This window comes from Falco cherrug, chromosome 11 (genome assembly GCF_023634085.1).
Source record: "Falco cherrug isolate bFalChe1 chromosome 11, bFalChe1.pri, whole genome shotgun sequence".
NCBI classification, from domain to species: domain Eukaryota; kingdom Metazoa; phylum Chordata; class Aves; order Falconiformes; family Falconidae; genus Falco; species Falco cherrug.
The window spans coordinates 9,353,634-9,366,304 of NC_073707.1; the positions used below are offsets into that span (position 1 = coordinate 9,353,634).

Below are 12,671 nucleotides of genomic sequence, written 5' to 3' on the forward strand. Positions count from 1 at the left end.
TCAGCTTGTCACGTGAAAAGATGTTAGTGACTGAATCACGTAGGTCCTTTCAGCATGAAAGAGGCACTGTGGCAGAGGAGGAAAACCTGTCTTGCCTTGCCTTGTGAGCCTTAGGAAAACAGGTGAGTTCTGCTAGCTGCAGCTTGCAGCAGTCAGGGCCAAGAAGTGACCTGCAAGAAAGTAGGTGGTGTCTGGGACTTACAAGCACTTTTTTCCTCAGGTTGTGTTACTTCTCTAACCTTTTGTTGAAATATTTGTCCGATATTCCAAAATTTTGTTCTGCTGACATCCAGCTTAATTCTCAATATTGCAGCTGCAAGGCAGATTTGCTGCAAAATTTACCTTGGATTTGTGATCACCATGGCCTGATGGTACTTGGAATTAGAAGAAGTGATTCAGGGATTTAATGCCGAGTCCTTCCAGTCTTTCTTTCAATGTTCTCTCTTTTGTTTGGGAGTCTTATCAAAATGTCTTCAAACGAGCACTTTCTAATCCCTGTTTTCTTTTGTTTCAGGTTTCATTTGACCTTTAAAATCATTATAATCTGAGCTTAGTTTTCACACCTATTTTTTCCTTAACTTTAGTAATTGCTATGCCCGATTTGTGAACTTTGTACAATTACAAGAGCAATGCATGTGCTCTTATCTATTGCAAATAACAAGCAAGGCACTGGACAATAGTTCTGGAGCCAGGTGGAAACAGACAGCTGAGGCATGGAGACTAGGACAGTCAAGTTGTACCTCTCCCCTGTGGGACCTGACCCTGAAGAAGCTTGCAGAAAAGTTTAAAGGGAATCTTAAAGGTTTAGGAAATGTTGTCTTTTAATTTACTTTGTATTTAAAGGAGAAGAAAAAGGGAAAGCTCAACCAGAAGAACAGTGCAGTCAAACTGTTCTAATAACTTGGTTTTTTCACTGACAGCAACTCATTTCCCTAGAGTGAGAGTATGGGTCCAGGCAGGAAATCATTGTGGCTGGTTCTCCCTGCCCTGCTGGGAGGAGCTGGCCTGCTCATGGGCACTTGGCTATTCAGGGCTGGGATAGCTTCACCAGCAAGTGAGGTGCCTTCTGGACCTAGATAAGCCCGGAAGGGGGGGGACTCGCAGAAGGAAGTTGAAGAAACTGCAATAGCATGTAAAGGCTTCTGAGACCAAGGCTCCGTTACTAAACATGGCTGGAAGTATCCCCATGAAACAACATTCCAGTGACAATGTTGATTCGTTGGACTCAACAGCCTCATACAAAGTGGACTCTGAGGCAGCTGCTGCACTGCTCTCCCTGGGCTCCCGGCCAGCAGATCAGTCTCAGGGGCAGACACAAAGCAAAAAAGCACTGTACCATGTTCTAGGCTAGGACCTGATGAGTTACTCTGGAGTCGGCAGCCGTGACAAAGACTGCATGCTCATACTGAGGCAGTGACGTGATGGTACACAGGGAACCTCAGAGGTGAACGTGAGCATGCGATTTAGTCACACACTTCCTCTGGGTATCCCCTCCTAACACAATCTCTTGGGATGAAGAGCTGGGGAAACCTTAGCATTATTCTGGTTGGCTTCCCTTTCTTGTATGGTGCTTCCATGCCATGGCAGCAGTGTGCTTGTTGATTTGTTGAATCAGTTAGACTAAACTCTTTGTGAAATAGGAAACCTCCCTATGTGTCTACACAGTGAAGTCCATACCAACTAGTATAAGACAGGAATATTTCTGACCTTTTATGTTCAATTTGACAATACCTGTTTATAGTCAGTATTTATATAGTCGGTATATGTTTATATAACAGAATAATATAATGTAGTATAATCTTTGCTGGGGTTACACTGTTCAGTATGGCTAAATGCATGCTTTCTTAGGTCTCCCAAGCTCAACAGATAAGATAACTAAGCTTTCAGTGGGATGTTGATTGAAGCAGAAATGGGTAAAGTAATTGACAGTGTGTGATTTAGTTTGAAATTCAATACAGACTGTATTGAGCCAGAACAAGAGACAAAAGAGGGGCTGCTAATACTGTAGGGCTGAATAAGCAAGATATGTAAAAAAGGCAAGCGCATAACATAAATTTACCAGAGAGCGTTTAAAAAAATCAATAACTAGAGCATTAAGGCCAGGTTTACAGGAAATTGCAGGAGAATCATTCAGGTTGGCACCACAAAATATTGAACGCTCAGGCACAATGGCAAGGAGCCCTTTAAGTTCAGTATCCTCAGGAGTGCTCTTCAGAGCTGCCAGCCCCTAGTAAATGGTCCAGATGTGGAAATGCCTCCTAAGCTCAAGAAAATGAAAGGAGACAACAACCTTGTTCTCCTCGCTCACCTGTTCTAGGCGTATATCAGTGTGCCAAGACACCAACCTTTTAAATTTTTAAATCTAGCAGAAATATACTGAACAGTTATAAGCCCCTGTGGAAACCTGAGGAGAGTGGCTTTGGCTGGACCTGTACAGGTCTGATGGGGTTGATTCTGTCTTCCAGTTATCTGCTGTTTTCCATTTTTGTAAAACTAAAGGCTGCCTGCATTCCTAAGACTTTTACTGTAGCACAGTTAAAGCTGAACAAGCTCATGCCATAGGACTTTGCCACTCGTCAGCTGTAGCAGATGAACAGTTGAGCACAGGGTAAGCCAGGCTGTGGACCTGTGATGTCTCATGGGCTCTGTGGTATTCTTTGCATGTGGGCTAAATGAGAGAGGCATGAGATACTTTGCATTTGTCATGAGGATGTCAGCTGAGACTGAACCTGCAGTCAGCTACTGCAGAATAATTCGTGGATTCATACCTTTACAAACCTTTCACGTTATTTACCTCAAATTACTCACATTTACACTTTCATGGCCACAGCAGTGGATTTTAAAAAGTGGTTCGGTTGAAGGTTGCTAGAGTTACCATTTTTGCTTCACACTTTTCAGTAGTGAGGATGTCAGTATTCGTTACCCTCCCAGATGTAGCTGGGACTTCTAGCTCATGATAACTATTATGATAACTAGCTCTTGCATCCAAGAGGAAGGAGTAGCTTTGCTATAAGTATGTTTTCAGACACCAGGAGAAAAATAATTAGACTGAAAAAAAACCCTATTTGTTGATTGAAAAACTATATATAAGCAATGAGCCCTTAAGATATGTATTTGCAGAACTAAAGTGCTGTGTAACCATTCCTCTTAAATACTTGGCTGCATTAGACACTTCCATAAATGCCAGAAGATCATTGTATGTTGTATTTGTATTTATTTTTCTATCAGCTGAAAGCGTGCAGCTGAGATGACAATGAACTCTTCTGTTTGTTCACCAGCTGCTGGAAAATACAGTTGTGATTTTTATATGGAAATGAGCAAAGTTGCTCATTAATAAGACATTCTTGGAATGCCATGAGCTAGGAGGCAGCAAACACTTCCACCATTAACAGAGGTCTGAAATTATAGTTGGAGATGATTTGCCCACACTTGAGTTTTCATTGCTTCCCTTCCATTTTGCAGCAACTATATAATTCAACAGTTTGGGCATTTGAGAGCTACTGTCTACTTAAGGTATTAACTGTGTTGTGACTCACTGATAGTTGCAGGGCATGATCCTGAAGCCAAATGTATAATTGCATCAATATTGTTCACACACTTTTTGGTTGATGCAGGATTGAGGGAGAGAAAACAATCACCTTCTGTTTTGCCTACCCAGGCACCATAGCAACTGAAATGCTGCGCTTAAAATTATCACTGGTTTTTCCTCCTATCCTTTTGTTCCATATGGCACAGCCTGTCAAACTGTCTTAACGTACAATTCCATGGATGCCAACTATCAGTGTGTAAGGAAATGAAATGTGCATGAGATTTGGTGACTGATGCTGAATTTCATAAGCTGTCTGCTTTCTTACTTGGCATGTCCTGAGACAGCATGTCCATGGCACAGCATGACTTTCTGAGGTGGGGCTGTCTCCCATGGATAGAAGCATGCTACATTGCTATATGCTGGTAGTGCTGGGGAAATAATGAATACCGTAATGCCATGCTGAGTCACAAGCTGCATTCCCTCTGCTCTGTTAGCATCAGTAGTAAAATCCATATTACTTGAGAGGAGAAGGAAGATCATGCTTGAAACAATAGATGAAGAGTTGACCATGCTGGTGACTGTGGGAAGTCCTGGTAGAGTTGACAGGACTGCCAAAAAAAGTTGTCTGAACTTAGACATTTTTATTTTTAGGCACCTAAGTAAATAATACAACTTCAAAACAGGTGAGCAGCCAGCACATTTCATTGACTGCTTATTTTGACTGTTTTGTTAGACTTTCAGCTTGTCCTCACGCTGTTTGTTAAATACTGGGAGTAATTCTTTGTTGTTTACCATTACTTAAAAAGCCCCGAGATACCCCTATACCACTGGTGAGAAGAGCAGCTGGAGCTGGGAGTTGACAAAGCTGTATATTCTTCACGTCTCTTGTCTTTGCTACTTATGCCCTGTGTAAATAGCAAAGTAATGTGATGTCGTAGCAGCAGTGTGCTGCTTTGTGCAGTGTACGCAGGGACAAGCAACCGCAGGAGGATTAGACTGTGAAATAAAATGGTGCTGCTATGCCCACTTTGCACCACACAAGACGGTGAACAACTGCATCAATAAAGTCTTTTTGATTAAAACTAATGCTTTGTGTTTTAGCCAGTGTTGAGCCTATTAAAAAAACAATCAGCTTTTTTTCGATCAGACCATGCCTGGAAGAACTTGAAGAGCTCCTTCTCTGCAGTTCTCGCCTTGCACCCTCAGCTCTGCTCCTGAGATCTGCTAGTAAAGGCAGTGCAGTGCAGCAGCAGCGTGCCGGCCAGCAAGCCAAGAAATGGTCTCCAAATGGACGTTGGAAATGCCAAGTCTGCTGTGGGGTGTGCTGCTACATTATAGTGTATGTCGCTCATCCCAGACAATTGACAGATTGATTGTAGGTCTGCAATAGATGAGGATTCAGTATTTGTATATCATGCATTTAAAAAGGCAGGGGAAGGGTTATCATCTATAAATAATGTGATTTGATTCCCTGAAGCAAAAATGTTCGTCATCTATAAATAAGATGATTTCATTCACTAGAGCCATTGTGATACAATTTTACAACAGGACTGAGCCATTTTTATTGATCACTACAAATCAATTGTGTTGTTGCATATATATTGGTACAAAACACCACCCCATCACATTTATGACTCTGCTACATCAGTACATGTGGAATGTTCTGTATCACTGCATATTTGCTTAATCAAGCTAATATTTCATCTGCCTCGTTGAAGTGATAATGTGGTAAGAACAAACTCAAATTACTGAAAATCTTCAACCTATTCATTTCTGATCAAAGAGCTAGCTGAGGGACTTAGACTCTTTAAGTTACACAAAGATTCTTTCTCTCTTTTCTAAACATTAGATTTTGCAGAACAAAAAGAAAATCTCCACTTTAGGCAAAAACATCTTTTGGCACCACAGAATTCACTTACAAGTTTCACCTTTCAGTCCTTGAGAAGAGCTAGTAGAATTGGCTACGGAAATCACTTTTCTTCCACGGGCTTTTTGCATTCTCTGCTTTGTTTGCCTTTCTAAGGACTCAGTGTGGAAGATCTCTCTTTCTCCAAGTCAGACAATCATCCCAAGGAAATGGACTTCTCTGGCTGTGCTTTAGTAAAGAGAGTGAATGCAACTACATACCACAGCAGGGAGACAGAGTTCAACAGTTCCTCGAATTTGGATGATGTCTCTTTGTTCTATTTGCTGGAAGAATGGGCTTTCAACCCAAGAAGCACAAACATGAAGATGTTCTTAATCCCTCCAGTTGTCTGCCTCACAGCAGGTGTCCTCATCATTCCTACCATCTTGTTTGTGATCTTCTCTAGGTTTCGCATTCGTCAGGAAACAAGGTACATGCTGCTGGGAAATGCTCTGCTTTCTGATCTGATCTATCTGTTGTTCTACACTCTGTCAGCTGCTCTCAACGCAGCACATGTACATCTCCCAAAGGAAGCTTGCATCCTCCTATTATTTTTGCTGGCAGTGGCTTACTGCGGAGGATTGTTCACAGCTGCTGCAATAGTCTTGGACACATACGTAGCAATTTTGTTTCCTTTGCGCTACGTTGCTATTTTGCCTCCTTCGCGAACTAAAAAAATTATTGTATTACTATGGATGTATTCTGGGGCTTTCCCTGGGATTTTCTTCTTGGTGCTATCGAGCACTCACAGCTTTGTGCCCTGTGTCCTGGAAATGTGCTCGGTTCCAGTAATACTAATACTAACCCTGAATGGGACTGATGCTGTGAAACTCTGTTTCTGGCTTTCTACCACAGTTATCTTTCTCTGCTTGTCTCTAATATTTTGTTGCTATGCTATTCTGTATTTTAAAACCAAACAGTCGGGTATATGGGAAAGCATCTGCTCCAGAGCCAGTGTAACATTCTTAATGCACAACACTGTGTTATTTTTTTACTTCTTTCCACTCTTGGCCCTTTTTGTAGAGTCATTCTTGTGCATTAATGTTTTCATCAGACTGCAGACAGGAATCTGGGTCTCCCTGACAGTCTGCAACATCCTGATGATTCTGCCTAAAGTTTTGTTCCCTTTTCTGTATGGGCTTCGATACAGAGAGATCTCAGCATCTCTCAAATCCATTGTCAGAAGGAAGCATCTTCACCTGGTGTCACCTGCTCCATCACCATCCTGAGCCAATGCAGAGCACAGCCATGGCAGAGGAGTTGTCCTGTCCTTGTTAGCATGCAAGCCTGATGGAAATCACTCAACTTCTGAAGAAATGATCTGAAGGAGTGACCAACCCGTGTCTTCTCTGATATAGGCTGATCACTGTGCCTCTTTGGTGCTAGAAGGTCACAGATCTTTCATCGCATCACAGCTGAAAGTATGGTGAATGCTACCCTGGACAAAGTTCTAACCTTTGTTCTGATGCGGGAAGGCAGTATCCTTCAGAGGAGATACTGAATCAAGATTATTTTCACCTGCATGGCAGATGGCTTTCTGGAAACTTAAAAAAAAAAAAATAGTGCAAAGTAAAGGGTCTCTTGACAGCATCACCTACAGCAGAAAAGATCTTTAACCAAACATGCTGTAAACAGAACGGCTTTTTCTTGCACTTACTGAATTCCTGCAAGGTTGGTGGCCAATGTCCTATTCTTTAAAACATACACTGGGAGGTGCCTCTGGAAACTACTGTACTCAGTGAAGCACTGTGCTTCGTCTCGCGCAGCGTGCTAGCGCATTAGCTGCCTTATGGATTCTGTCTGACAATCCGCAAACCGCTGAAGTTTTGTAAGCTCTCACTCCGGTGGGATGCCACTGTTGAGCAGCATCTGCTGGGCAGCCCTGCCAGCTGACTGTCCGGAGGTATCAGAGACGGCTGGGCTGCTCAGTGGGGGAGAGCGAGCCAGGAGCAGCCGGTGGCAGTGCCTCCCTGCGGGGTGCTGTGCCGTGCCGGGTGAACCGAGTGGGGGGCTGTGGGGAGCCCGGGGCAGCCCAGAGCCCTGATTCCCTGCTGGGTCCGTACGGATGTGACCAGGCCAAGGCTGAGCCCAGCAGCAGAGCAGGAGCAGCACTGTGTGCTGTGCGGCTGGGTACAAATGTACCCATAGCGTGGCTCCGACATGACCTGGGGCACGGGACTCGGCATAAACATAAACACTCCTTCTGAGGCCCTGCCGAGGCACCTCGCAATGCTGGCTCACAAAAATCTGCTGTAGCAGACTGCTCCCAGGTTGCAACTGCACGGTATCAGAGCAGGTGTTGGGTACCTGCCATCAAACCCGCGGGAAAGCCAGGAGGAGAGGCTGCAGAGCCTGTTGATGTACTTAAAGGCAAGAAAGATTTTATCTTGTAAGATCCTTGAAGGTTTTCCAAATCAGCCACCTACCTGTAGAAGATGAGTGAAATGCATTTCTGATTTTAAAGAAATCAAAATTTCATTAGACATAAACATCCACGTGGGAAATGTAAATTGCAGTGCTGTTCGTTGGACTTCAGGAAAGATTTTGTATGTCTAAAGATAGTATTTTTAGAATGTGTTACTTTTTATACAAAAAATACATTGGACATTAAAAAAAAAAGGGGGGGGGGACACATTAGAAAATGGCCTCTGATTCTACTCTGCCCAGTATTTTCCTTGTGTGCAGACTCTCTCCGCCTTTTGTTTGCTTAAAGCAATACATAGTGCTGAATGTGGCATTTGGGTATTTCACACTCCTCTGAAGAATTCCACTAAGTGTGAGCCAGGAAGAGATCAGTGTCTGGTTGCATAAGATGTTTTTTGGCAATGAAGCCTATTTGAGATGCTCCTGCTGATCTTTCTCTCCTCATTCCCAAACTGCTTGTTACTCTCCTCACATTGCAGCGTCTGCTCTCTCCGGTTTGCTGATACAACTGCTTCTGGGGTTGCAGGTTAAAAATATCCCTCCAAAGAGAAGTGGTGGTGTTTTTATTTTAGCTGAGATTATGCCAGCAATTTATTTTATAGGATGTTTTGTGAACAGCTGTGTCAGTACAGTTGAGGGTTGAGGGGGGGTTAACAAATTCCAGTTTGGAAGTGGGAATGAGCAGGGACATCTTAGAGGCTTTGCTGCTAAGGGACACTTAAGAGCACCTCTAAGGTAAAGTTGTTGCAAGTGAATAAACTGTAATGCTGCATATTTGCTTTAACCATGGTTCTATGCTTCTCAGTCCTCTTCAATAAAAAATTAGGACCTAGAAGTTGCTTTTTACTGGCTGCTTTTATTTTTCTGCAAAATGAATGTACCATGGATATCTGTCACACAAGTTATGTTTGCGTAAGACTTTATATTTGGCCTCTAACAGGCCTTTTCCACAGCACTAGGAAGGATGGGGGAAATGTCTGTCTACTCGATCAGGTGCCTTCTGCTAAATCCCCTTAGCGTGTGGTATGATCAAGAATGAAAAAGGTACCCGCAGCTCCCCGAGCAGCTCATATCCTGGGTCAAATCTTTATCTAAATGCGCATTGACAGCAATGCTGATAACTTACAGGTTGTTTTGTCTGGGCAAGGTTCTTTCAAGCTTTATTACCTGAAGTTTGCCTGTATTGTAAATTGTCATGCCAAGTGGTGAAGGTAACTGTGTAAATTGTATATAGTAAGGCAGTTCTATGTACAGCCATAGGTGACTTTGAGTAGCTGCAGGTTAATAGTGCTTGATCTTCCTGCTAACCTCTGTCAATTATGAAATTAATCTCCAGGACAGGCGTGAGCAGGATTGTATTGCCAGTTCTGTAACTCTTCCTTACGTTTGTGTCCCCTGGATATATTTACAGACAACCAGAAGTTTGGTAACATGAAGGACACTGAAAGGCAGAGGAAGTGAATTGGTGATCATGGCAAGTTTATGCATGTATGACATCGGTCTGCAGTGCTATCATAAGGACCAGGCAAACAAAACACTGCTTTGTGGAAATGACCTTCCAAGGAAGATGGATGAAACAATCTTATTCATGTCCTTGAAATTGTTCACTACAGTGGGTGTTTGCCTGGAAAAGATTTTAGTTGAACTGAAATTAGTTAAGTTGAACAGAATTCTAAAAAAGGTCTTAGAATCGTGGAATCATTTTGGTTGGAAAAAAACTTAAGAGTCCAACTGTACACCTAACACTGCCAAGTCTACCATTAAACTATGTCCCTAAGTGCCACATCTCTGCATCGTGGGTTGATATTTTATTAATCCACCTTAGGGTGGTTTAACATTAATAAGTTTTTCTGAAGTGACTGTTTGTAGACAACTTCTTCCCATGGAATATTACTGTGCTGTTTGGTCCAAAAGCAGCATGTTATAGCATGCGTAGAAGAAACACACCAGATACCTGAATCATTTGCCTTTGGGGTTTTCCCTGATCTATCTGAACAGGACCAAAGGAGTCACCAGGGCAAAGTCACAAGCACTAGGTTCCTGTCATTCTTTTCATAAATGTCTTGAGTTTTGTCTTCAAGATTGTTAGGCTTCTTTATTTGCCAGAACCTCAAGGCTGAACTGATTAGCAACCTTGTAAGGATGTCTCCACACAAGAGCTAGAAATTCAAACCGAGACTGTTTACCAGAGCCCAGCTATCGACCTCTCCCAGGTCACATAAGTGAACTTCTTGGATGTCACTGTGCCTGCCCAGCACTTTAAAGTGAAATGGAGAGCGGTTGACTTCAACGTGATTTGGCAGCTGGGGGCAGTAATCCTTTAACAAATTGCAATAGCATGACTCACTAAAGGTATTCTAATTTATAGCCTAAATATATTTCCTGGTCAGTTTTTCCCCTCTTTTCTTGTGCCAATATTGGCACTTTGTTTACCACTGCTCTCTTCCCTCTCCCCGTGGATTTACAGTGCAGTTGGCTGCTGTCTGTAACCTACAGACTGAAGGGAGTCAGACACGCGTTCCAGGGACTGCGTCTGTGCCATACAGCACTGGAAGAATAATTAAATCTGCAGTTAGGTCTGTGCCTCAAGATCAGTTTCAGTGTCATGAGATATGGAGAATCTCCAGGCAGGTTAACAAGCGCACAGCTTTGGGTTTGAGGTTTAGTTCATTTGCAAAGATTTGGATAATTCTTCAGTAAAACTAATTAACCTCCTGCAGTTTTAGTAACTAATATTAGAGCGTCTACTCCTGCTGCATCAGTTGGCTGTGTCATTTTCTAAGGGAAGTTTCATATAGTAATAGGTCAGAAGGAAACTGTCGTTTGTCTGGTTGCGCTCGAGGTAGCCCTGAGAACCCCGGGACTACATCCCGGCGCCGGGGACCAGCACCAGCTGCCCCAGGGACAGGTCACGCAGCTCCCACAGGCAGTTGTCTGCTCTTTGCTTCGCTAGTCACTGGTTTTGTACACTGAGGTGTTGTATGTCCTTTGGACAGAAACTGATTGTGGCCATTCCCTGTGGGAGGTGGGTATGTATGGCAGAGGGGAGAGGGCCTGTAATAGGAAAAGGAAATTACAAGTTTCCTTGAAACTTGATTTCTGTTGCCTCCTGTCTCCACCCCTACCTCGCTGCTGGTAACTGAGGGCACAGCACTGCTAGTTCTTGCCATTTTTTCACAAGCCTCGTGATTTTTTGCATCTTCATAAAACTACTGATCCTGAAAGTTTTTGTTTTTCAGTATTCTTGTAGTCTTTCAGACTGCAACATGAATCCAAAAGGTACAAAGAGCAAGAAGGCGAATAAAACCATCTCTTTATGAACTGCTACTAAAATGTCAGAATTCCTGATAGACTCATAGTTAGGAGAGGGAAAGGAGCCAAGCTGTGGTTCTGCTATTTCATGTTTGTCAGTGAGGGATGATCTGGCTGACACTTGCCCCAGGTCTGCAGATGTGGCTGGGGAGCCACCACAGGAGAGACAAGAGGCTGTTTTCTGTCTCTGACATGTAGATTTAAGGATTTTTATTTGGAAGTTTATGTGGACAACTTTTTTCCAACTCAGCAAGTTATTTTTCTCAAGAAAAAAAATACAAGTTTTGCTACTAACATCATGGGAGAAAATCAGCAACCAGCTCCTGAGGGCTACTTGTTTTTAGGATGATTCCCGGTAGGAAGAATTGGTCAGCTTCAGCAGCCACTATCATTGGTTTTGGCAACAAGTGAAGATAGAGAATCGCAGCTCCTCAAGGAGAAAGGGACACACACCCCATTCATCCACCTTCCCTGTCCCTGTAGACCAGCCAGTACTGCCAGCCAAGTCAAAGGTGGTAACTGTTCTTCACAAAACTTTTTGACATCAAATACTCTTTTTAAAGGGCATTTCTTCGTCCCCTCTGAAAAGGAGAGTGGGATGGGACAGCCTGGGACAGCATGGAAGCGTGAGAAGTGCTGCACCCTGCAGAACAATAGGAACATAAAGAGGGAAGGGGGCCAATTTAAAAACCAGTTGAAAATTGACGATTGTGGGAAAATAAGGGTGAGAAAATGGTGGGGACTGGCTCCCGCAGAGGTGAGTTTCAAGGCATGAAGCAGATTCCAGGTGACAGGATTTTGTGCCATCCTTCTGAGGGAAGGACACAGTGGAAACCTGTTGAAGGGCATGCATCTGCCCCACAGGGTGCATCTCCTCTGCTCAGCCTGCGTGGTTGCAGCAGGCTTACCAGTGCGATCCGCAGGCACTGCCGTACTGCTGAGCACTCTGGCATTAATGTGGTGAAATTAGGAACCCATGGGTTTTTTCTCAGCCCAGCATGCGAGAAATACTATTTTTAATACTGTATTAAGGCAAAAGGAGACGTTACAGAGAGGGAAGGAGAATGGAAGGAGTCACTGTTCTCTGCTTGGACAGATTTGTTTTGCACAGTGTTTTCTGTCTTGATTTAATGGTGAGTTGGCTCTTTCCAGCAACTAAGCAGGGGAGGAGGGATGGGAGTATGTTCCCAGCCTTTGGCCAAGTGTGTCCCAGGCGTGACCTCTTCACTGTTTATTTTTCTTTCTCTACAACTGACCCAGATGCTGGACTCTCCTGGCCTGTTGAACATTTTCCCCTTCTGGTACAGCATGTGATGGTCCCGGGAATCAAGGCTGGGAACAGTACCTGGAACTGTTTTTCTCTCCAGCACACTGTTGTGTCCGTCTGCGTTCCAGGAAACCGAAACCCGTGAGAAAACTCCTGGGCGAGCACTGCCACCCAGCGGGGATGGAGGCGGGGATGCGAGCAGCCGGGGGGCCGGGCCGCGCTCCTGTACGGCA

General features: G+C 43.7%; 1 protein-coding gene across 1 annotated transcript; it reads left to right on the plus strand.

Annotated features, from left to right (window-relative positions):
- Window positions 1-4,169: 4,169 nt before the first annotated feature.
- Window positions 4,170-12,638, plus strand: GPR148 (G protein-coupled receptor 148). The gene has a single exon (XM_055723546.1). It carries the CDS (start codon window positions 5,606-5,608, stop codon window positions 6,662-6,664), a length of 1,059 nt encoding a protein of 352 aa, XP_055579521.1. The 5' UTR covers window positions 4,170-5,605; the 3' UTR covers window positions 6,665-12,638.
- Window positions 12,639-12,671: the final 33 nt, after the last annotated feature.

Coding starts and splice junctions, on each gene's coding strand:
- GPR148 (XM_055723546.1), top strand. CDS start 5,606: ATGGACTTCTCTGGCTGTGCTTTAGTAAAGAGAGTGAATGCAACTACA.